The sequence below is a fragment of the Podarcis pityusensis genome (assembly GCF_964106645.2).
Source record: "Podarcis pityusensis genome assembly, chromosome: 10".
NCBI lineage: Eukaryota > Metazoa > Chordata > Lepidosauria > Squamata > Lacertidae > Podarcis > Podarcis pityusensis.
In genome coordinates, this window is record NC_138035.1 from 7,216,646 (window position 1) to 7,241,621 (window position 24,976).

Here is a 24,976-nt window from a genome sequence, read left to right on the forward strand (position 1 = left end):
TCGGACTTGCGTTCAACTGAGCTACTCCTCCGGTCGAGTCCTCCGATGTGATTAATGACCTGATGAGGCTCCAGGCCCATTCTCTAATTACGCAGAGTATCCAGCCTGCATGGAAGGGTGAGAAAATATGAGCTACATTGCAAAGAGTTTTATTCCTAACTACGCAGACAGAAAAGAAATATACATGCTCTCTCTGTGAGAGCAGAGAGCAACTGAACAACAAAGGAACAGGAAACCAGTAACATCACATCCGTCTCCTGTATTCCGTGAGACTTCCAATAGCCTGGAATCTCTGGAATGCAAAACAGAGTCTTGTGACTCCAAGAGCACAGAAATCTAACAGTTTCCGGGTCGTCCCCCAACATAATAGCTTAGTCACCCCCAGGCTTTTCCTTCCTTCTTTGCGTTTTACACCTCTGCGCAGGCTGGGCGATGGAAGAGGCGTGCTTCCCTCTTGGCCAGCTTGGCCAAGAATGGTGCTGAGGCTCCCAGCAGCATCCTCTGGTCCCTTCTCCTCTTCCCCACTGGAGGTGGGGCTTTCCCCACCACAGGAAGAGAAACTGCTTCGCAAGATTTTCAGAGTTTCTCGGTAACCCAACTGCCCCTCAGCTTCCCTTCCCTGTTCCGATGGCTGTCCCCTGACATCAGCCATTTGTCTAAACCCCTTCCAAGCCCATACGATCCTGGAATCCTAGAATTCCAGCATTAGAAGGGACCCCTGGGGCATCTTGCCACACTCCCTGTGATGCAGCAATTAATTCAGCTAAATAATCTTACTTGGATTTTTAATTGCTACTCTTCCGAATGTGACTGTTGGTATAGTGGAACCTCGGTTCTCGAACGTCTCCGTCGACGAACGATTCGGAACCTGGACTCCGAAAACCCGGAAGTAATTGCTTCTGTTTTCGAACGCGCCTTGAAAGTCGAACGGCTTCTGCTGTGTGTTTTTCCATTTCTTTCTAACGGATTTTGCCGACCATTGATCCTCGGATTCCGAACGTTTCGAAAGTCGAGCAATCTTCCAGAATGGATTGCATTCGAAAACCGAGGTTCCACTGTTGCTTTCCTTGGCGAGTTGTGCAAACCACTATTCTGAATGATGCTTTTTGTAGAGTTGGGTCGGGGGCACCAGGGGATTAGGGCTGGGTGATGTAGGGTTTTCAACATCACCATGTGCTGCCAGCCGGACAGTGCAATCTCTGCGATGCGTCGCGATGTTGAAGCTGAGGAGCGAGCTGTTTCGTCCCTGGCACATCGAGGTGGCAGCTTGTTCCTCCAGCTGGGGGAGGAGTGTTGGGATGCGTCCGGGGAGATGGAGGTACCGTATTTTTCGCTCTAAAGGACGCACTTTTTCCCCTCCAAAAATTGAGGGGAGATGTGAGATTTTGACCAGCTTTGGCCCATCTGAAGCTGATACAGGCTCGTCTTATCTTGAGCCCAAGCAGAGCGTCATCACACAGCAGAAGGATAAGCAAGTAATGTGCCACATGCTGACTTTATTTACAAGCTATGCTGAGAGCATACAAACATGCCTCTGTAAGAGCAGAGAAGCAACTGTCTCTCTAACAAAGAAACTGAGAGAACTGTGAAAAACAGGAAACCAGTGTACGTCACATCCAGTCTCCCATTCCTGTGGGAACCCAACAGTAACGTAGACTGTGGAATGCAAAACAATGTCTTGTGACATGCATTCGCTGCTCAGTGAGGAAGCAGAAACCAACATGTGCGTCCTATGGAGCAAATGCAAGCTCCTTGGCTTTAGCGACAGCAATGCTAAGCCTCCAAAGCGCAGAGGGAGCACTCCCTCCGTGCTCCAAAGGCTTCGCGTTGCTTTCGCTGAAGTCTGGAGAGTGAGAGGCGTCGGTGCGCACCGACCCCTCTCGCTCTCCAGGCTTCCGGCAGGGAGAGGCTGCACGGGGCTATGGCTTCTTTAGCCGCGCGCAGCTTCTCCCGGGAGGGAGAGGTTGCGTGGGGCTAAAGAGGAAGCCAAAACAGCCAGCGGGATCCATCCCGCTGGCTGCCTTGGCTTGTGACAGAGCCGCGCGCAACCCCTCCGGCAGGGAGAGGTTGCGCGCATCCTGTACGCTGCTCTTTGGGGCTGGGGGGGAAATAAGATTATTTTTCTTGATTTCCCCCCCTAAAAACTGGGTGCGCCCTATGGTCTGGTATGCCCTATGGAGCGAAAAATACGGTAATTGGCTCCCAGCTGGCTCCAGCCCACCAGCCGGCAGCCGGGCGAACTCCCGTTGTCGGAACAGCATCAAAAACTGTGACTCAGGCCTCAGAAAACTTTAGAGACTGAGCGCGCAAGCCAGCAGAGATAATAATAATAATAATAATAATAACAATAATAACAATAATAATAATAATTTATTATTTATACCCCACCCATCTGGCTGGGCTTCCCCAGCCACTCTGGGCAGCTTCCAAAAAAATACTAAAATACCGTAATACATCAAAAATTAAAAGCTTCCTTAAACAGGGCTGCCTTCAGATGTCGTCTAAAAGTCTGGTAGTTGTTGTTCTCTTTGACATCTGGTGGGAGGGCGTTCCACAGGATGGATGCCACCACTGAGAAGGCCCTCTGCCTGGTTCTCTGTAACTTCGCTTTTCGCAGTGAGGGAATCACCAGAAGGCCCTTGGCGCTGGACCTCAGTGTCCGAGTAGAATGATGGGGGTGGAGATGCTCCTTCAGATTAGAACTCATTTCAGCAGAAGTGGCAGACAAAGGCTGTGTAAAGCGTATTTACAAGCATATTATTCAGCATCAGGACAGAGGAAAAATATGTCTGCTTCCCTTCATGTCAATGCAAACAGCATAAGCAAAAGCTATACACAACGGAAGTTCCCAGCAAGCTATGCTGGAAGTAAACAGACATGTGACATACAACAACCCACACATCTGTTTTAAGGTGGAACGGAACATCCGAATCCTAACATGGAGGGCATCCCCTTCGGACTTCACGGTTGTAAAGTCTCTTCCTTCTCTCTCTCTCCCTCCCGTTGCCCCGCTTCCAACCTGGTGCAGCTACAAGAAGAAGCTCAACGCTGGCTCGCTGAGCTCCTATTGTGTCAGCTTCGTCCTCCGCAACCGCGAGGGCCAGTCGTTGTACACCAGAGCCAAGACAGTGATTGAGACCCTCTCGGCATTCTTTGCCTCCGCCGACGAATCCATCTCTACGGAACACACGCCCCTCTGGTGCAAGAACAACCAGGGGCAGCTCGTTCTTGTCCAGGAAGCAGAAAAGCGAGTGAGTATTCGTGATCAGGAGAAGCTCGGCTCCTTTATTGCTCCGGGTTTGGGCAGGAAGGCGTTGCGGGCGGGCAGCAGGCTTGCCGGTGTCAAAAGCGTCGGAAAGCCCTAGGGGCTGCTGTTGTCTCCTCACGCGTGAAACTCGCTACCGCTGAAGGAATGGATTTCCCAAACCCCAAAACTGACTGTGCAGGCAGTTTGAAACTGCAACAAAATCTCTATTTTTCCTTAGCTAAAATGCTTTAACTTGAGCTCTTGAGCCGAAACCCAGCTGTATAAACAAGTGCTCAGAGCCCTCTCCTTTATCAGTTTGTGACGGCAAGTATGGCCTTGACTGTACCAGTAGAACAGGGAAGACACGTCTGTGCCTTATCTTATATCCTGACCACAAAAGACGCACAGACCTAGTCTGGGAATAGCGCCAGAGGGTGTTCTTGGAGATGGTGACCTCTTGCTCCAAGATAAGAGTAGGAACAGGAAGATCCTTTTATGATCAGAAGTACAGGAAGGAATATCCTTTTAGGGTCAGAAGTATAGGAAGGAATACCCTTTTATGGTTAAGAGTACCGGAGCAGGAACATCTGTGATGTCAACCTGCGTGTACAAGCTGACTGGCTGGATTCCTGGGGAAGTGGGGAGGGGCTGCCTGGAGGATATATACTGCATGTAATCTCTCATTTCTTTGGACTTGTTGTGGACACACCACGCAGGTGCCTTTCTGCTGTTCCGGAGAGCAGAAATAAAGAACTCTTTCTCTGAACCAGCCCTCGGTGTCATTTGACTTCCTTCCTCCAGTCCGGGAGCAACGCAGACCCAATCGGTGAACTCCAATAAGGCTACACCGCAAACGCCTTTCTCCGATTTTGGCATTCTTTGGCCCCTCGTTAGCGAGCGTCCTCCAGGCAGTTCTCGCAAAATTCAAAACAAGGAGATGTGCAACAGTCGAAGCTGAAACTGCAGAATTGCTCCATGCCCTGGTGGTCTCATGGTTTGACTGCTGTAATGCGCAGTGCGTGGGGCCACCGTCACACCTGGTTTAGAAGCGGCAGCAAAATGCAGCTGCAAGGGTGCTTTGCGGGACAGCCAGCTTTGCCCATGTTATCCCAGCGTTGAAAGATGCCACTTTGCTACAGAGCAAGGTTCTAGGTTCTGTGGCTGATATTTAAAACCCTAAACAACTTGGGGCCAGGATTCCTTGCAGACTGCTCTCCTAGTACTGACCAAACCAATGGTTTTTCTCCCCCTTTTCTTAATGACTGATTGGGTTTTGTAAGTTTACAAAGCTAAATATGAAAAAAAAGGTAAGGCATAATAACAAATAGAGAAGTCTCTCATAAAACAGGCAGGGACAGCCCTCAGCTTCGATGGCTTTAAAAAAGAACTGGACAAATTCATGAAGGAGAATTGGATAAATTTATGGGGTGGGTGGGAAGGGGGGTAATATAATAATAATAATAATAATAATAATAATAATAATAATAATGGTAAATGTAAAGGGACCCCTGACCATTAGGTCCAGTCGTGGCCGACTCTGGGGTTGCGGCGCTCATCTCGCTTTACTGGCCGAGGGAGCCGGCGTACAGCTTCTGGGTCATGTGGCCAGCATGACTAAGCCGCTTCTGGCGAACCAGAGCAGCGCACGGAAACGCCGTTTACCTTCCCGCTGGAGTGGTGCCTATTTATCTACTTGCACTTTGACGTGCTTTTGAACTGCTAGGTTGGCAGGAGCAGGGACCGAGCAACGAGAGCTCACCCCGTCTCGGGGATTCGAACCGCCGACCTTCTGATCAGCAAGTCCTAGGCTCTGTGGTTTAACCCACAGCGCCACCCGCGTCCCTAATAACAATAATAATAGTAATAATAATAATAATTTATTATTTATACCCTGCCCATCTGGTTGGGTTTCCCCAGCCACTCTGGGCGGCTTCCAACAGAACACTAAAATGCAATAACCTACTAAAATGCAATAAAATACAATATTTCATGTAACATAACATTTATGGGGAAAAAATGAAAAGAATACAGTGGTACCTTGGTTGTCAAACGTAACCTGTTCCGGAAGTCCGTTTGACAACCGTAACTGTTTGAAAATCAAGGCGCAGCTTCTGATTGGCCGCAGGAGCTTCCTGCACCCAATCAAATGCTGCAGAAGCCGCGTTGGACGTTCGGCTTCCGAAAAACGTTTGCAAACCGGAACACTCACTTCCGGGTTTGTGGCGTTTGGGAGCCTATTTGTTCGGGAGCCTAGCCATTTGACAGCCAAGGTACCACTGTATTCCAGCCATGTAAATAATAACATTAACAATACTCAGATAATTACCGTATTTTTCGCTCTATAAGACGCACCAGACCACAAGACGCACCTAGTTGTTGGAGGAGGAAAACAAGAAAAAAAATATTCTGAATCTCAGAAGCCACAACAGCAAGAGGAATCGCTACGCAGTGAAAGCAGCAATCCCTCTTGCTGTTCTGGCTTCTGGGATAGCTGTGCAGCCTGCATTCGCTCCATAAGACGCACACACATTTCCCCTTACTTTTTAGGAGGGAAAAAGTGAGTCTTATAGAGCAAAAAATATGGAAAGCAATTTATTCTGACCCACTAATAAACAAAACCTAAAGTCTACAGATCAACCTTAGTGTACAGATCATTCACATCAAACCAACAATTCCCCCCCCCCACACCTTTAACCTTCCCCCCACACCCAGAAGTCTAGTGTCAGGACCAGCTGTTACCATATATAATTTATATATAATTTATTACTTCTACCCCGCCCATCTGGCTGGGTTTCCCCAGAATTGCAACTAGATAATGTGTCCGAAGTTCTTTGAGCTCTTGGGGCTGCCCTTGTGCTACGCTCTCACTTTGCAGCATGCTAGAAAATCTTCAGGATAATAATAATAATTTTATTATTTGTAGCCCGCCCCCCCCCACCTGGCTGGGTTTCCCCAGCCACTCTGGGTGGCTCCCAATAGAACACTAAAAACAGAATAAAACTTCAAAGATTAAAAACCTCCGTAAACAGGGCTGCTTTCAGATATCTTCTAAAAGTCAGATACAGTGGTACCTCGGGTTACATATGCTTCAGGTTACAGACTCCGCTAACCCAGAAATAGTACCTCGGGTTAAGAAGTTTGCTTCAGGATGAGAACAGAAATCGTGCAGCGGCGGCACGGTGGCAGCGGAAGGCCCCGTTAGCTAAAGTGGTGCTTCAGGTTAAGAACAGTTTCAGGTTAAGAACGGACCTCCAGAACGAATTAAGTACGTAACCCGAGGTACCACTGTACTTGTTTATTTCCTTGACATCTGATGGGAGGGCGCCACCACCGAGAAGGCCCTTTGCCTGGTTCCCTGTAACCTCACTTCTCGCAGGGAGTGAACCGTCAGAAGGCCCTCGGTGCTGGACCTCAAGTGGACGATGGGAGTGGAGATGCTCCTTCAGGTCTACTGGACCAAGGCCATTTACAAGTCTGGGGTGGGTAGGTCAAGTGTCTTCTAGGGATGGTCCAGCGTCTCTCGTCTCCCTTCGCAGGGGTGGGCTGTGGGGAGCAAGTTCAACCTCCAGCATCTTCAAGTAGGTCTAAAAAAGATCCCAGCCTGAAATTCTGGAGATCTGCTGCCAGCCAGAGCACGCAGTACTGAGCTGCATGGAGCAGTGGGTCTGAATCAGTTTGTAAGGCAGATTCCTCTGTTCCGTCTTCTTAGCCTGATCATTCCAGGCAATTTCCCCCCCCCCCCCCCATCTTGTGCCTTTGTAGATCATCGTCGGCGAAGCAAACCAAATATGGGAAAATATGAAAAAGCTGGGGCCTGTCAGGGAGATGGCTTATAAGATGACTCATGATGGTAAGTGGGTGATCAGAGGTTGGGGAGAAAGGTCATGCTCCCTGCCTTGATTTGTGCCTGCAAATAATAATAATAATAATAAAAATAATAATTATACCCCACCCATCTGGCTGTGTTTCCCCAGCCACTCTGGGCAGCTCCCAGCAGAATATTAAAAACACGATAAAACATCAAATATTAAAAACTTTCCTGAACAGGGCTGCCTTCAGATGTCTTCAAAAAGTCAGTTGTTTTTCTCCTTGACTTCTGACGGGAGGGCGTTCCCCAGGGAGGGTGCTGCTACTGAGAAGGCCCTCTGTCTGGTTCCCTGTAACTTGGCTTCTTGCAGTGAGGGAACCACCAGAAGGCCCTCGGAGCTGGACCTCAGCTTTTGGGTGCTTGTAGAAATCCCAAAGTGGTGTTGATGAGTCATGGTTTTGCTGCTATAGGTGTAGACACCTATAGGCTTAAAAAAAAACCATGGATGGCGTTATATTGCACTCCGAATTAATATTTTTTGATGAATGTTGTGTCCTCCTTTCTAGGCTACTTGAAACTCTGGCAGCTCCAAAAGCCTTCTCTTTCTCACTACGATGCAATCTTCGTTGATGAGGCCCAAGACTGCACCCCCGGTGAGTAATATTTTGGGTTGCACTGAAAAGAGTTTGACTTTTTCCAAGCCCCGCTCTCATAAACAGGGTGAAGGTGTTCTCTTCCTTTAAAATCGACGTAGGCAGATTTGTCACTGCGAACATTTGGCTAAAAGGGCAGGAGGGATCTGTCGTTTTGCAGCAAAAGACTTTGCTTCCAGACTGTTTATTATTATTTTCATTTCTATACCGCTTTATATGTATTTTTTAAAAAATCTCAGAGCGGTTTACAGAATATAAAAACGTCAAAAAAAATCAATAAAACAATCTGAAGAAAGCCAAATATAGACTATACAGTGAAAACAACATAATTAACAGAAAACTCAAATATTATCGCAAAGATTTCAAAACAAAACATTACAAAGGAGGTCAGCTACTGAATACATATTTAACACAAACAAACAAATCTTAAACATTAAACAATACGCATCGGAGACCCAGGGTGCATATTTCAATTTACTCATACGATTCGATAATCTTTATTGTCATTGTCCCACACAGAACAACGAAATTGAATACCTACATCAGACATTCAGAAACCAACAAGCCTGCTATCCCAGCTATCCCAACCTGGTTAGCCCCCTAAAAACTCTGATACCCCATTTTAAAATACAGTATACTCCCATAGAGACTCCTTAAACTGCGTTTAAAACCAAAATCGCATTTGGGTAGAAACTGTTTCTCAGGCGGCTAGTCCTAGTCTTGATAACCCTGGACCTTCTTCCAGAAGCCAGAAGCTGAAAGAGATCATTTCCGGGGTGCGCACTATCCTGCGCTATCTCTGCAGCTTTCTTATGGCACCTGGCAGCATAGATTTGATCCAAGGTGGGAAGAGGGCACCCAATTATTCTCTCCGCAGTCTTTGCAACCCTGAACAGCATTGTTTTTCCCCTGACCGTGCAGCTCCCAAACCACATACACAGACCATAAGTTAATACACTCTCCACAGTACAATGGTAAAATGCCATCAACAGGTCCTTTGAGAGATTGTTTTTCTGGAGGATTCTTAGAAAATATAACCTCTGCTATGTTTCAGATGGGATGTGGATGGCGCTGTGGGTTAAACCACAGAGCCTAGGACTTGCCGATCAGAAGGTTGGCGGTTCTAATCCCTGTGACGGGGTGAGCTCCCGTTGCTCGGTCCCTGCTCCTGCCAACCTAGCAGTTCAAAAGCACGTCAAAGTGCAAGTAGATAAATAGGTACTGCTCCAGCGGGAAGGTAAACGGCGTTTCCGTGCGCTGCTCTGGTTCGCCAGAAGCAGCTTAGTCATGCTGGCCACATGACCCGGAAACTGTACACCAGCTCCCTTGGCCAATAAAGCTAGATGAGCGCCGCAACCCCAGAGTCGGCCACGACTGGATCTAACGGTCAGGGGTCCCTTTACCTTTACCTTTTTATGTTTCAGATATTAATGGCGGTTGACATTTAGGAAGATAGACTTGTGGAAGCGATGAGTTTTTAGGTGTGGTATTGAGAATGTTGCTGGGCGGCTTCCAACAAAAGAGTAAAAATACATTAAAACATCGATCATGAAAAACTTCCCTAAACAGGGCTGCCTTCAGATCATTGAAGGCAATTCTGCCCGTCTGTACCGCTCTTCCCTGTGAAAAATTCACCACGACCTGCATAAACATATGTTTTTCAGTGTACGGTTGTGAAGTTTCGCTTCTCTTTCTGAATACTCCATTCCTCTCCCTGCAGCTATCATGGACATTGTCCTCTCCCAGTCGTGTGGGGCCATCTTGGTAGGAGACCCTCACCAGCAAATCTATTCCTTCCGCGGCGCGGTCAATGCGCTGGCCGAAGTTTCTCACACCCACATGTTCTACCTCACACAGGTGAGCCTCCGCAAACCTTCGCATGGGCCCAGGTGCTTTATTCCGCATTCCCATTGGGGCAACCCACATTCCAGTGGCGGGCAGTTCCAGAGGCAAAACTGGGCAGGGCGGCAAATGCGAATTAGGGGGCGTCTTATATGCAGGGACAGGGACGCGGGTGGCGCTGTGGGTTAAACCACAGAGCCTAGGACTTGCCGATCAGAAGGTCGGCTGTTCGAATCGCCGCGATGGGGTGAGCTCCTGTGGTTCAGTCCCTGCTCCTGCCAACCTAGCAGTTCGAAAGCACGTCAAAGTGCAAGTAGATAAATAGGTCCCGCTCTGGCAGGAAGGTAAACGGCGTTTCCGTGCGCTGCTCTGGTTCGCCAGAAGCGGCTGAGTCATGCTGGCCACATGACCCGGAAGCTGTACTCGGGCTCCCTCGGCCAGTAAAGCGAGATGAGCGCCGCAACCCCAGAGCCGGTCACGACTGGACCTAACAGTCAGGGGTCCCTTTACCTTTACCTATACGTGGGGACATCTCCCCCCATTTTCTTAAATCTGAGTCCCCCAAAGTAGGGGGCGTCTTATACATGATGGCGTCTTATAGACAGAAAAATACACTACGACTACCTCTAGTAGTAAGGAGCTTGGAAGTCTAAACCCAGGTAGGAGAACGGCGGCCCAGTTTCCTGAGCATCTTTTCCAGTCCCTGCTCTGTTTGCTTGCCTCACTTCTACAGAGCTTCCGGTTTGGTTCCGAAATAGCTTACGTCGCCGCTACTCTCCTGGACGTCCTCAAGAAAGTTCGAAAGCAGACATTGGTCGGAGGCAGCCAGGAAGGTGAGACATTCAGCTCAGCTGCATTCCTTTTTTTATTTTTTTAAGGAAGCACCCAGGTGGATTTGATTTAAATCAAATTGATTTAAATCACTAGTCCGTAAGACTTGATTTAAATCTTTTTTTTTTTTTTTTTTTTTTTTTTTTTTTGCAGAAAGACCTTCCTGCTGGTATAATCTTAATATTTACAACCAAGTGAAGGTTTCATTTTTGGAATGATAAATTTTCAGAGTAGTTTTTACAGTTATATCAGAAATTACTGATTTGGTTATACTATTAGAAATAGATAGACAGATAATTATGAAGTTATTGTGAGGTTAAGTTAACAGTTTATATTTGGACAACTTTCTGCTGTACTATATTGGAAGGAGAAACATAATCATTTCTTTAATAATAATTAAAACAATTTATTTAACTAAAACAGTAACATTGTAGCATATGTATCCATGTTTGTTAACGGCTGTGGTTACATTTTTTTTTCATTAAAAGAACAAACTTATAGTGAGTTTCAGCACACATGAAAAACTTAAAACAAATCCTTGTTTCCTGATAAATAGCCTTTGGACTATAACATAGCAAATAGAAAACTATATTTAGAAAGATTTTAAATTGGACAAGAAAATTGGCTTCCAGGTGGAAAGATCAAAATTAGAAACCGAACTGTTAGAACCCAAAACCAAGAATTTGTCAAGAATGTATAACTTGCTGCTGAAATGGAACACTCAGGATGAAACGGTAAAATCGGCTATGATTAAATGGGCACAAGACGTAGGACATAACATTATGTTTGTTGACTGGGAACAGTTGTGGACCACAGGTATGAAATTTACGGCATGTAATGCCTTAAGAGAGAATATTATGAAAATGATATACAGGTGGTACATAACCCCAGTCAAGCTTGCAAAAATCTATCACTTGCCCGATAATAAATGTTGGAAATGTAAAGAAATTGAAGGTACATTTTTTCACCTTTGGTGGACGTGCCCAAAGATTAAGGCTTTCTGGGAAATGATATATAATGAATTAAAAAAGGTATTCAAATATACCTTCCCCAAGAAACCAGAGGCCTTTCTCTTGGGCATGGTCGGCCAAATGGTGATAAAAAAGGATAGAACTTTCTTTATGTATGCAACAACAGCAGCAAGAATACTCATTGCAAAGTATTGGAAGACACAAGAACTTCCCACGCTGGAGGAATGGCAGATGAAACTGATGGACTATATGGAACTGGCGGAAATGACTGGTAGAATCCGTGACCAGGGAGAAGAGTCGGTGGAGGAAGATTGGAAGAAATTCAAAGATTATTTACAGAAACACTGCAAAATTAAAGAATGCTAGAGTGATGTTGGATTGAAAATAAGTGGTTTCCAGCTGTGCAGGATTTAAAGTTATAGATAGACTAAGATTAAAGATTAGGATTAAAGAAGTTTAAGGAAATGGAAATTTGGTATTTAAGAGGTAAAATTTTAATGCTATATTATATTAAGATTAAAGATTGGGATTAAAAAAGTGGGAAAGAAATTGCTGGACAAACAATTTGAACTGGAATACAAAAGAGGGAGGTATGAGGAGGTCCAGAAAATAAGTAAATTTAAAAACGGAAATGAAAAGGTGATATTGTTTTTAAATGTTCTGTTTCTTTCTTTTTTTTGTTTTTTGTTTTCTGTGCTTGTTTCTTTTTTGGATTATGTATTGTGTATTTGTGTATTTCTTTTTTATGTTTTTCTGTTTAACTTTTTACTGAAACCTTAATAAAAATCATTTGAAAAAAAAATAAAATAGAAAGATTTTTTCCTCCAAAAGCATTTTATTTTAAAAATCCAATTTAATTTTTTTTTTAAAAAAGCTGATTTAAATTTTAAAAATCCATTTTAAATATATATATATATATATATATATATATATATATATATATATATTTGAAAAAAAATCATGTTTTTTGATCCACCCTGGGAAGCACTGATTCTCTCAGCTCGGTCTGTGACAGATACTTTGCTTCGCTTTTTGGCAGGTGATATCACCGGGGTTGATGTGACGGGGAAGGTAACTCGCTTGTCTCGGTGCAACCAAACCGTCTTCGAGGATGCTGTGAAATTTACAAATGGAGAACCACCGGATAAAATACACATCCTTGGGGTATGGAACTAGCTATACACAGGGTGGGGTGGTGGGGAGGAGGAGAAAAAAGTTATGGGGTTTTGCTTGGAGCCCTGGATTTCAGGGGTGAGAACAGACATCACATTTTTAATGTGCCAGGGCTGTTCTTCAACCACTCTCTCGACATTAAGTTCAAATGGGATCTAGGGGTCTTGTTGTGGTTTAGTCGTTTAGTGGTGTCCGCCTCTTTGTGGCCCCCTGGACCAGAGCACGCCAGACACTCCTGTCTTCCACTGCCTCCCGCAGTTTGGTCAAACTCATGCTGGTAGCTTCGAGAACACTGTCCCACCATCTCGTCCTCTGTCGTCCCCTTCTCCTTGTGCCCTCCATCTTTCCCAACACCAGGGTCTTTTCCAGGGAGTCTTCTCTTCTCCTGAGGTGGCCAAAGTCTTGGAGCCTCAGCTTCAGGATCTGTCCTTCCAGTGAGCACTCAGGGCTGATTTCTTTAAGAATGGATAGGTTTGATCTTTTTGCAGTCCATGGGACTCTCAAGAGTCTCCTCCAGCACCAGAATTCAAAAGCATCCATTCTTTGGCGATCAGCCTTCTTTATGGTCCAGCTCTCACTTCCATACATCACTACTGGGAAAACTAGAGCTTGAACTATACAGACCTTTGTTGGCAAGGTCCCTCCAAGTCCAACGTCCTGTCCGCTCCCAGAGTCTATGTGCAATTCACCCTCCTTTTATTTTTTGTTAGGGGCTTAAAGCCTTTGGCCTGGAGAAGATCCATGACATATGGAAGCTCCTCCATCCCGAATGTAAGTACTTTGGCTAGTGTAAACATTCCTGCGGCTTCGTTTCTGGGTCTCTGCCTCAACTGGGGAAAACTGGGCCATTAGAGCATTTTCTGCTCATAATGGCGGACTTTGCTGGCAAGTGCCAACAGGACTGTGGCCAAAATGGGGCCATTGGGAAATGAGAGGGAAGTACAGCCGTACCTTGGTTGTCGAACGCCCTGGAACTCGTACGTTTTGGCTCCTTAACGCTGCAAACCCGGAAGTGATTGTTCTGGTTTGCGAACGTTCTTTTGGAACCTGAATGTCTGATGGAGCTTCCGCGGCTTCTGATTGGCTGCAGGAGCTTCCCGCAGCCAATCAGAAGCTGCGATTTGGTTTTTGAAAGTTTTGGAAGTCAAACGGATTTCAGGAATGGATTCCGTTCGACTTCCAAGGTCCGACTGTATTGAGTTTGTGGGAGAGCCCCAGGGTCTACAGAAGCACCAGAATCAAATCAAATCAAAAACTACAATAAACCCAATGAAGACTGTTTGGCAATTTCAGAAAGCTGTTGAGGGAGAATGGAAAAGTAAAGGAGATTGGGAATGGAGTGGAAGGAAGTAGACACAGCTTGCTGACAGTCGAACACTGAACAGAAGCGTCTCAAACCATAGCATTTTGTTACAAGCCCCGCTTGCGCCACCTAATTCAAATCACACATAATGCAAAGCCATGGTTTATTAAACCACAGCTTAGTGTTGTGGGTGAACCCTGCTTGACTGTGGTTTGTTTCCTCTCAACATACCGTTATATGAAGCTGCATCTTGTTGGCCCGCAAACTTCGGCTTGCTTTAACAATGGCTTGGTGTTACATGTGAACTCGACACCCTTGTCGGGTGTTGCAAGCCGCTTGTTGGATCACCTGTGGGACAACTTACGGTTATATAATATAATAATAATAATTTATTATTTGTACCCCGCCCATCTGGCTGGGTTTCCCCAGCCGCTCTGGGCGGCTTCCACAGAGACCAAAAATACACTAAAATGTCACGCATTAAAAACTTCCCTGAACAGGGCTGCCTTAAGATGTCTTCTGAATGTCTTTTTTTTTTTTTTTAAATGATATTTATTAAGGTTTCAATAAAAGATTAAACAGAAAAACATAAAAGAGAAATACACAATTCAAAAATGCACAATACATAATCCAAAAAAGAAAAAAAGAACAAAAAACAAAAGACAAAAAAGAAAAAGAACAGTTAAAAACAATATCACCTTTTCATTTCCATCTTTAAATTTACTTATTTTCTGGACCTCCTCATACCTCCCTCTTTTGTATTCCAGTTCAAATTGTTTGTCCAGCAATTTCTTTCCCTCTTTTTTTTAGTCCCAATCTTTAGTCTTAATATAATATAACATTAAAATTTTACCTCTTAAAAACCAAATTTCCATTTCCTTAAACTTTTTTAATCCTAATCCTTAATCTTGATCTATCTATAACTTTAAATCTTGTACAGCTGGAAGCCACTTATTTTCGTTTTCTGAATGTCAGGTAGTTGTTTATCGCTTTGACATCTGATGGGAGGGCGTTCCACAGGGCGGGTTAATGCATGGGTGGTTAAATAGACCGTGGCTTGCCATCATGTGTGAACCAGGCCACTGGGTCAGGAAACTCCTGATAAGGATGTCCAGAATCTAATGTTAATGCAGACAAGATGGGGGATTTTACTGTGATGGGCCTAGGTTCAGAGGTGAGATGGGAGCAGGTCCAGGACTGAGCGATGTATGGACTGGGATCCGTGCAGATGGGCTGAGCGAAAGGTGCAAGGCATGATGAATGGATTTGCTAGTTCAGGCAGAAGAACTCGCTGGCAGAGTTGATCAGTTGATTTACTGCCCACCAATAGCCTCTTCCTACATCAAGGCAACTGGGAGGAACTTCCCATTTTCCTTGGAAGCCTTGCCTTCTCTGCATCATTTTGTCCCTGCTTGTGTGTTCCCAGTGAAACTTGAGGTGATGGACCCCTTTATCAAAAAGTGGGTCGATAAGGGCTTTGCAGGCCTCAAGGACTACGCAGCAAAGTCCGAAGATAAGCAGCTGGAGATGAAGATTGCCATTGTGGAGAAATACAAGGATCGCATCCCGGAACTGGTGGAAAGAATAGAACAGTGCCATGAGTCCATTCCAGAGATCGCAGGTAAGAGGAGCACAAGGCAACTTCTTTGCTTTCAAGGCCAGAAGAGGAAATAAAACTTGACATGTTTTCTCAAGGACTGATTACTTTTACAGTGGTACCTCAGGTTAAGTACTTAATTCGTTCCAGATGTCCGCACTTAACCTGAAACTGTTCTTAACCTGAAGCACCACTTTAGCTAATGGGGCCTCCTGCTGCCGCCGCCATGTGATTTCTGTTCTTATCCTGAAGCAAAGTTCTTAACCTGAAGCACTATTTCTGGGTTAGCGGAGTGTATAACCTGAAGAGTATGTAACCTGAAGCGTATGTAACCTGAACCGTATGTAACCCGAAGTACCACTGTAGCTTAAATAATGATAATAATAATAATAGTTTATTATTTATCCCCCGCCCATCTGGCTGAGTTTCCCCAGCCACTCTGGGCGGCTTTCAACAGAATATTAAAATACAATAGTCCATTAAACATTAAAAGCTTCCCTAAACTGGGCTGCCTTCAGATGTCTTCTAAAAGTTTGGTAGTTATTTTTCTCTTTGACATCTGGTGGGAGGGCGTTCCACAGGGCGGGTGCCACTACCGAGAAGGCCCTCTGCCCAGTAACTTGGCTTCTCGCAGCGAGGGAACTGCCAGAAGGCCCTCGGCGCTGGACCTCAGCGTCCAGGCAGAACGATGGAGGTGGAGACACTCCTTCAGGTATACTGGACCGAGGCCGTTTAGGGCTTTAAAGGTCAGCACCAACACTTTGATGGCAAGCCGGTTGAAATTCCGGGAGTCAAATCTGTTTTGGTTTTTGGTTTTGGTTAAAGGGGGAAAGATGCAGTCTCTTAAAAAGAGAATTTCTTAGATGCTAAGGTTTGGGGCAAGTATTCTTTGGTAAGAGAACCCCAGCAGAGAATTAAAATCACAGCAGATATTTAAAATCACTTTTGCAGCAAAGCGAAGCATGGAAATATAGGCTATTCGACCTTTAAAACATCCCCTTCTAAGTTACTTCCAAAGTTCCTAATTCCTGTAGCGTAAAAAGAGACCACACGTTTGGCAAGTTAAAAACGGTTTACTTACAAACTCTTCAAAGTACAGATTTGTTTGCTTTTCCATACGGCAGTAAGAAAACACAGGCAGTAAAACGTAGGTTCCAAAGTGTGGTGAAGGTTTCTAAATTATTTGTATGGAAGCACAATGATGGCTTGCTTAAACCACGTGATCGAAGCTCGGAGCATCCAGCTTGCCCCTCCTTAATGGTAGAGTTCACATGGAGAAATGCGAAGAACAGAGGTTGCATAACCCTTCTTCCTAAGGCATGGGGGAGTAGTGACCTAGCTAGGCCCGGCAGGACAGCTTCCTCCGTGGTCTTAACCCCTTTGTGCATTAATTAGACTTAAGCCTGTTGGTTATATGATAGGGTTACCAGACGTCCCCGGTTCCCGGGGACAGTCCCCAGATTTGCAAATCTGTCCCCGGACAAATTCTGTCCCTGGAGTGTCCCCAGATTTGCACATCTGTCCCCAGCAAACATGGCAGCAGCAGCCTCAGCAGCCCGGAGCCAGCCTGGTAGCGCAGTTGGCTCTGGCTGGCTCCGGGCTGATGACTGCTGCTGTTGCCACTGCCAAAGGGAAACCGGGCACGTTTGGCGGTACAGATCTCCTGCTCCCTTCCCCCTTTTGACTGATGGGGGAGGCCTGGGAGCTGCGGGCGGGCAGCCGTTGCCCAGGAGGGGCGCAAGGTGTGTGGTTTCTCTGCCAGGCAAGGTGCAAAGCTCTTTCACACCCTGTGAAACATAAATGCGCAGTTTTTTTAAAAAACTGGGCAACGGCGCGCCGCCAGCCCATGACTCCCGAGCTTCCCTGATCTCCTGCCCCCTGCCCCCTTTGTTTTGACAGATCGAGGGAGGCTCAGGAGCCGTGGGCAGGCACCATTGTCCAGTTTTTTAAAAAAAACTCTGCACATTTATGTTTCACAGGGTGCGAAAGAAGGGCTTTGCACCTTTCTACAATATGCATGTGTGCTAGGGCCCAGGGTCTTTTGCCTCACCATCCCCACTACTGACTCCCTGTTGCTACTCAGCTTCCAAAAAAAAAAAAAAAAAAAAAGGGTCCCCGGGTTCATTGAAAAGAATCTGGTAACCATATTATATGAGGCTGGTTATCCCACAAAATCCAAGCAAGTTGGAGAGCCTAAAAACTCTTGCTGTGCCAGGTTCACTTTTATGCTCTCTGCCTTGCCTCGGGGGCAAGGCCCTCTTGGTTCGCAGGTTCTGGGAGTACTGGGAATTCTTTCTCTCTCCCCTCCCTCACCCAGTAGCCACAGGGGCTGCTCCAAGGGTTTGGGTATACCCAATTTTCACCCTTGGAACCGACCCCCCCCCCAATAAGATGCCAACTTAATGGGCTTAGGATTTTATTTATGTTAAGTGATGAATTAATATGTTAAATTCTATAAGGTGAAGATTTAAGGATGTTAATGTTTAAGTTAAATTTCATAAAAATTGGGATTTGGAAAACCGTTAAAAGGACATGCAATCAAATTCAACCAAGGGGAAGCGAGGAAGTCACTTAACAAAGTTAATAACTGTAATTTTTAATAAGGCTATGATTTATGTTTGTTTGTCTTGTGTGTGTGTGTGTTTGTTTGTTTGTTTGTTTGTTTAGAATATTGTGAAAACCTATAAAATGTTTGGAAAAAACCAACAACAAATAACATGCAATTGCACTGTACTCGAACTGCCCTCTCACGTTTTGGATCATCCATTATCTCACGGTTACAGGATTGTGACTGTCAAAAGGCTTGTTTGCCTCTTTGACGCCGATGGACCATATTGTCTAATATTGTTCATGCAACAGTGATGGACTTTCATTTTCTGTGATTCTATTACATGCTCTCTGTTTAAGAATTGCTACGCTTGGAGCTTCTATTACCGCACGATTACAGGATTGGGACTGTTGAAAGGCTTGCTTGCCTCTGTGATCTTGATATTGACCTTCTCTCATTTTGTTCATACAATATTGATTTATATTATCATTCGTATCTCCGTCATATATTTTCTGTCTAAGAACTGTGAAATAATACATGTTACACATATTCTGTTAGAACATGATTAGCCACATGTTGCCTGTTATTGTTTAAAGTTTATAATAATAATAATTTTTATTTATACCCCGCCCTCCCCAGCCAAGGCCGGGCTCAGGGCGGCTAACAAGCAATAATAAAAACAACTTGAATGAATACAACTTAAAAACAAGATTAAAATACAACATTAAAATATTGAAGCATTAAAATATTAAAATGCAGCCTCATCACAGGAGGAGAAAGGAAAAAGAAAAAAGAAAGAGGGAGAGGGAATCAAATTGGTTCCAAGCCAAAGGCCGGGCCGAACAACTCTGTCTTACAGGCCCTGCGGAAAGAAATCAGATCCTGCAGGGCCCTGGTCTCATGAGACAGAGTGTTCCACCAGGCCGGGGCCAGTGTTGAAAAGGCCCTGGCTCTGGTTGAAGCTAATCTAACTTCCCTAGGGGCTGGGACCACTATGGTGTTGCTATATATGGACCTTGAGGCTTTCCGTGGGGCATACTGGGAGAGGTGGTCCCATAAGTATGAGGGTCCTAGGCCGTGAAGGCCAAAACCAGCACCTTAAATCTGACCCTGTACTCCACTGGGAGCCAGTGCAGCTGGAAAAGCACTGGGTGAATATGCTCCCATGGCAGAGACCCTGTGAGGAGCCTCGCTGCAGCATTCTGCACCCGCTGGAGTTTCTGGGACAGCTTCAAGGGCAGCCCCACATAGAGCAAATTACAGTAGTCAAGCCTGGAGGTGACCATTGTATGGATCACTGTGGCCAGGTTGGGTTTTTGCAACACAGGGGATTTCCTTTGTTACTCTCACAAGCCCAACATGTTGATTTTTCACTTTGCCTCCTTCAGATCATGTCTTGGGGACCGTCCATAAGGCCAAAGGCTTGGAATTCGACACTGTCCAAGTGGCCGACGACTTCACGAGCAGCATCAGCCTAACTGTCATGCAGCAAGCCTTCGAGAGGATACCCATTTTACGCACCAGTAAGGAAGACTTTCTCCCTTGACCTCCTCTCCTCCATTTTATTTTAGCGCTGCTGTTTAAAATGTAGCGTTCCCAAAGCAAGGAAAGATTGGACCCTGATTAATAGAATACACACATGGCTTGACCAGCAAGACTCTGGGAGGAGGTGCCAATAATAATTCCTCTCTACCCCTCGGTCCAAGGGACGCGGGTGGCGCTGTGAGTTAAACCACAGAGCCTAGGACTTGCCGATCAGAAGGTCGGTGGTTCGACTCGCCGCGACGGGGTGAGCTACCATTGCTCGGTCCCTGCTCCTGCCAACCTAGCAGTTCGAAAGCACACCAGCGCAAGTAGATGAGTAGGTACCGCTCCAGCAGGAAGGTAAACTACATTTCCGTGTGCTGCTCTGGTTCGCCAGAAGCGGCTTAGTCATGCTGGCCACATGACCCAGAAGCTGTACGCTGGCTCCCTCGGCCAATAAAACGAAATGAACGCCGCAACCCCAGAGTCGGCCACGACTGGACCTAATGGTCAGGGGTCCCTTTACCTTTACCTTACCCCTCAGTCCAGGTCATTTTATTCACAAAAGAACTTTTTACACAGTGTTCGTAAGAACCAATCAGATTTCCTCTGAGCATTTCAAAAAACCCCACGTGGGACAAAGTCAGATCAGAAGAAATTCTTTTAACTACAAAGACTACTTGGAACATGCATACGTAACTGAGAGTAAATAAAACAGGACTAGAGGAATGCATTCAGCAAACCTGGAGATCATAAATCTCTTCCTGAACTCTCTTCCTGGCCCTAAGATTAACAAAACTAATAATAGCTACACCAAAGAAGCTACCTACTATCTTTATGACCCAGGATGCCTGGTGAGCAACCAGTCTGTGTTTAGAATGCTTATACGTGCCTGTCAGGCGTAGAGAAAGCAAATGGCAGAGGTGCAGGGGCTTGTGGGATTTGATCAGAAATTATTGCCAATGAATCAAACCCAGTCAACGCCATGCTTTCATCGCAGACACAGTGTGGCGTGGTCTGAGTCCGGTCCTAGGTTGAGGGTCTGGAGGCTGTCCGTCAAGGGCGAAGCAGGGTCCAAGGCAAGAAGCCGGGTGTGGTCAGGAACTCTGGAAGAGCAGGACAGGGTGCTGGCAGGAACAGGCTACCAACGATGTTGCTCCCGCAACCTGGGACCGGGCTGACTGGCCTTTATCTTCTCTGAGGCCAGGGGCGGTCCCGGCCCACAGGTGACCCGCCTCTCCTGGCCTTAAGGCGAGCACTCCTCCTGAGAGAACCCAGTTCCCTCCGCCTCTCTGCCCTGAGCCTCTGCAGCTCAGGAGAGGCTGGAGGGTTACTGGACCCAGAGGCAACCTCACCTTCCCCTGACAGGGCTGGGAGAGGAGCACCTGCAGGCAATGGGTCCTCGATCACCTCCGGAGCCAGAGCGGATTCAGCTGGTGTCTGCTCCTGAGGATCCAGCACAGGTGAGGACCCTTCAGGTTCAAGCCCCTGCCCCGGCTCAGCCGGCACTGGAGGCGGGGACTCCTGTGCAGGCTGGGATTCCTCAGGTTCAGCCTCTGAATTGGATTCCCAGGCCATCACACCAGTCTAGTGCCTAGGCATTGTGATTTTATGTACCGTATTTTTCGCTCTATAAGACGCACCAGACCATAAGACGCACCTAGTTTTTGGAGGAGGAAAACAAGGAAAAAAATATTCTGAATCCCAGAAGCCAGAACAGCAAGTGGGATCACAGCGCAGCGATCCAGCTTGCTGTCCTGGCTTCTGGGATAGCCGCGTGCAGCCTCTCCCCGGCAGCGGGATGAAGGCTCCTGTTGCCCACGAGGGGCTGCACGCGGCCAAAGCTCCCCCAAGAGCCGTACTCCCTTTAAAGAGTACGTGGCTCTTTAAAGGGAGCGCTGAGCAGAGCCTCCCGCCTGCATTCGCTCCATAAGATGCACACACACATTTCCCCTTACTTTTTAGGAGGGGGAAAGTGCGTCTTATAGAGCGAAAAATACGGTCAATTGATTGTGATTTTATGTAAACTGTGTTACTGTGTTAGCCGCTCTGAGCCCGGCTTCGGCTGGGGAGGGCGGGATAGAAATAAAATATTATTATTAATATTAATATTATTATTATTGGCAGCTCTTCCCAGGTCTGCACCCTATGGAGCGGTTGCAGCAAAAGGGGGCCCCTCCCCTCCCCCAGTTTATGTACCTCTCCCCGACAGGCTGTGTTCATGCAGCCAGAGACTACGCCGGCTTAGAAGCTGCCTCTGCTCTCCCCTCTTCAGTCCCCTTCTTTAGATGTCTTTTAAAGATAGGATAGCTGCTTGTTTCCTTCACATCTGAAGGGAGGGCATTCCACAGGGCGGGTGCCACCACCGAGAAGGCCCTCTGTCTGGTTCCCTGTAACCTCACTTCTCACAATGAGGGAACTGCCAGAAGGCCCTCGGCGCTGGATCTCAGTGTCCAGGCTAGATGATGGGGGTGGAGACGCTCCTTCAGGTATACGGGACCGAGGCCGTTTAGGGCTTTCAAGGTCAGCACCAACACTCTGAATTGTGCTCGGAAACGTACTGGGAGCCAATGCGGATCTCTCAGGACCGGTGTTATGTGGTCCCGGTGGTCACTCCCAGTCCCCAGTCTGGCTGCCGCATTCTGGATTAATTGTAGTTTCCGGGTCACCTTCAAAGGTAGCCGCACATAGAGCGCGTTGCAGTAGTCCAAAGTGGGAGATAACCAGAGCATGCACCACTCTGGCGAGACAGTCCGCGGGCAGGGAGGGTCTCAGCCTGCGTACCAGATGGAGCTGGTAAACAGCTGCCCTGGACACAGAATTGACCTGCGCCTCCATGGACAGCTGTGAGTCCAGAATGACTCCCAGGCTGCGCACCTGGTCCTTCAGGGGAACAGTTACCCCATTCAGGACCAGGGAGTCCTCCACACCTGCCCGCCTCCTGTCCCCCCAAAACAGTACTTATGTCTTCGAACCCATCCTGTTCTCCACCCTCCAGCTTTGAAGCATCCCCTGCCTCCGACTCCCGCCTCCTGGCTGGTACAGCCCCCCACAAGTCACCGACCCCCCCCTCCAGCGTCGGACTCCTGCCCCGCTTCCCAGCTTCCTGCCAATAGGGTAGTCGCTCCATCCCCTTGATAATTTTGGTTGCCTTCTCTTGTTTTGAGGTGGGGCGATCAGAACTGCGCACAGTATTCCAGGCATAGTGGTATAGCTCAGTTTTCCTCCCCCTATTTTAACGATCCTTAGGGCAGTGGCGGAAAGAACACCCAATTGAGAGATATTTGCTGAGCTTTGCACCCATTCCATTTCTCGCCCTGACCTGGCCACAGTGATCCATGCGACGGTCACCTCCAGGCTTGATGATTGTAACTCGCTCTACGTGGGGCTGCCCTTGAGACTCACCCAGAAACTCCAGCGGGTGCAGAATGCCATGGCGAGACTCCTTACGGGGTCCTTACTGTGGGATTACACTCATCCTGTGCTTTACCAACTGCACTGGCTCCTGGTGGAGTACAGGGTCAGGTTTAAGGTGCTGGTTTTGACCTTTAAAGCCCTATGCGGCCTAGGACCCACGTACCTATGGGACCGCCTCTCCTGGTATGCCCCATGGAGAACCTTAAGGTCCACAAATGACAACACTTTGGAGGTCCCAGGTCGCAAGGTGGTTAGATTGGTCTCGACTAGGGCCAGGGCCTTTTCAGTACTGGCCCCGACTCAGTGGAACGCTCTGTCACAAGAGACCAGGGCCCTGCGGGACTTGACATCTTTCCGCAGGGCCTGCAAGACGGAGCTGTTCCGCCTGGCCTTTGCTTTGGACTCAGTCTGACCCTTATGTTTCCCTCCCCTTATGGTTTTGATCTATGGCCTACTTTTAAAATGAGGTTGCATTTTAAATTGCATTTTAACCTGTATTTTAAATTGTTCCCCTCCCCCTATTATGTTTCTACTGTAATTTTACTGTTGTTAGCTGCACTGAGCCCGGCTCTGGCTGGGGAGGGTGGGATATAAATAAAAATTATTATTATTATTATTATTATTTCCCGTCTGCCTCTTGCCTTTGTCCCGTTCCAGGTGCAACCTCCGAGGATGAATGGAACTTGCTGTACGTGGCTGTCACCCGCGCCAAGAGGCGCCTCATCGTTCCGAAGTTACTGACCCAGATTTTGACATTGGCCGGGGTGAGTTGGCAGGGAAGAGTTTGAGGAAGGGTTGTTGCTCAGCCGTAGAACATCTGCTTAATAATAATAATAATAATAATAATAATAATACTTTATTATTTATACCCCGCCCATCTGGCTGGGTTTCCCCAGCCACTCTGGGCGGCTTCCAACAGAACACTAAAATACAATAATCTATTAAACATTAAAAGCTTGTTCTGTTTGACATCTGGTGTCAAAGCAGGACTTTGGCACCTGCCCACACTGCCAAAAGTACCAAAACCTGGTTCAATGCCCATGGGATTACTGTGCTTGATTGGCCAGCAAACTCGCCTGACCTGAACCCCATAGAGAATCTATGGGGCATTGCCAAGAGACAGATGAGAGACATGAGACCGAGCAATGCAGAAGAGCTGAAGGCTGCTATTGAAGCATCCTGGTCTTCCATAACACCTCAGCAGTGCCACAGGCTGACAGCATCCACGCCACGCGACATTGAGGCAGTAATTGATGCAAAAGGGGCCCAAACGAAGCACTGAGTACATATGTATGCTTCTGCTTCTCAGAGGTTTTGCTGATTTCATTTAATATTCTAATTTTCTGAGATTGTTCATTTGGGGTTTTCATCAGCTGTACGCCATGATCATCACAATTATAACAAATAAAGGCTTGACATATCTCGCTTTGCATGTCATGAGTCTATCTCATATATTAGTTTCACCTTTTAAATTGAATTACTGAAATAAATGAACTTTTCCACGATATTCTAATTTTCCGAGTTTCACCTGTATTCAATGAACCATTTCCATTCTTTTATAAAAAGTTTGTCATCTTGATTTCTTACTCTTCCGGTAAGTTTTGCAATTTCTGCATATTCCGTAAGTTTTTGTATCCATTCTTCCTTTGCTGGGACTTCTGCTTCTTTCCATTTTGGGGCTAGTAGCATACTTGCTGCTGTAGTCACATATATAAATAAATTTCCATACAGTTTAGGTAGTTCTGTCCCTAGAATTCCCAAAAGAAAAGAAAAGCTTCTGGTTTTTTGTTTTTTTAAATAAAAGTTATTTTGAACATCTTTTTCAATTCATTGTATATCATTTCCCAGTGCATCACAAAAATAGGGACCAAAGAAAAGTGCCACTGGATCAGGGCGATAGCCCACCCAGTCCAGCATTCTGCTCTCAACAGCAGCCAACAGGCACCAGCTGATGCTGAATGGAGGTGCTCCTTACACTGTTCTTGTTGTTTAGTCATTTAGTCATGTCCGCCTCTTCGTGACCCCCTGGACCAGAGCACGCCAAGCACTCCTGTCTTCCACT

The 24,976-nt window shown here is 46.6% G+C and overlaps 1 protein-coding gene and 1 long non-coding RNA gene across 2 annotated transcripts in view; one reads left to right on the forward strand and one right to left on the reverse strand.

Moving 5' to 3' along the window:
• LOC308486534 overlaps positions 1-24,976 on the reverse strand; it is a 154,725-nt gene that overhangs the window by 41,899 nt on the left and 87,850 nt on the right. The window lies entirely within an intron of this gene.
• FBH1 (F-box DNA helicase 1) overlaps positions 1-24,976 on the forward strand; it is a 43,307-nt gene that overhangs the window by 15,446 nt on the left and 2,885 nt on the right. Inside the window, exons 10-19 of the mRNA XM_081022719.1 lie at positions 3,029-3,251; positions 7,010-7,097; positions 7,622-7,708; positions 9,429-9,565; positions 10,284-10,383; positions 12,392-12,516; positions 13,236-13,296; positions 15,255-15,449; positions 19,362-19,496; positions 23,572-23,678. Of these exons, the coding sequence (XP_080878845.1) occupies positions 3,029-3,251; positions 7,010-7,097; positions 7,622-7,708; positions 9,429-9,565; positions 10,284-10,383; positions 12,392-12,516; positions 13,236-13,296; positions 15,255-15,449; positions 19,362-19,496; positions 23,572-23,678 (1,258 nt within the window). The remainder of the gene's footprint in view (positions 1-3,028; positions 3,252-7,009; positions 7,098-7,621; positions 7,709-9,428; positions 9,566-10,283; positions 10,384-12,391; positions 12,517-13,235; positions 13,297-15,254; positions 15,450-19,361; positions 19,497-23,571; positions 23,679-24,976) is intronic.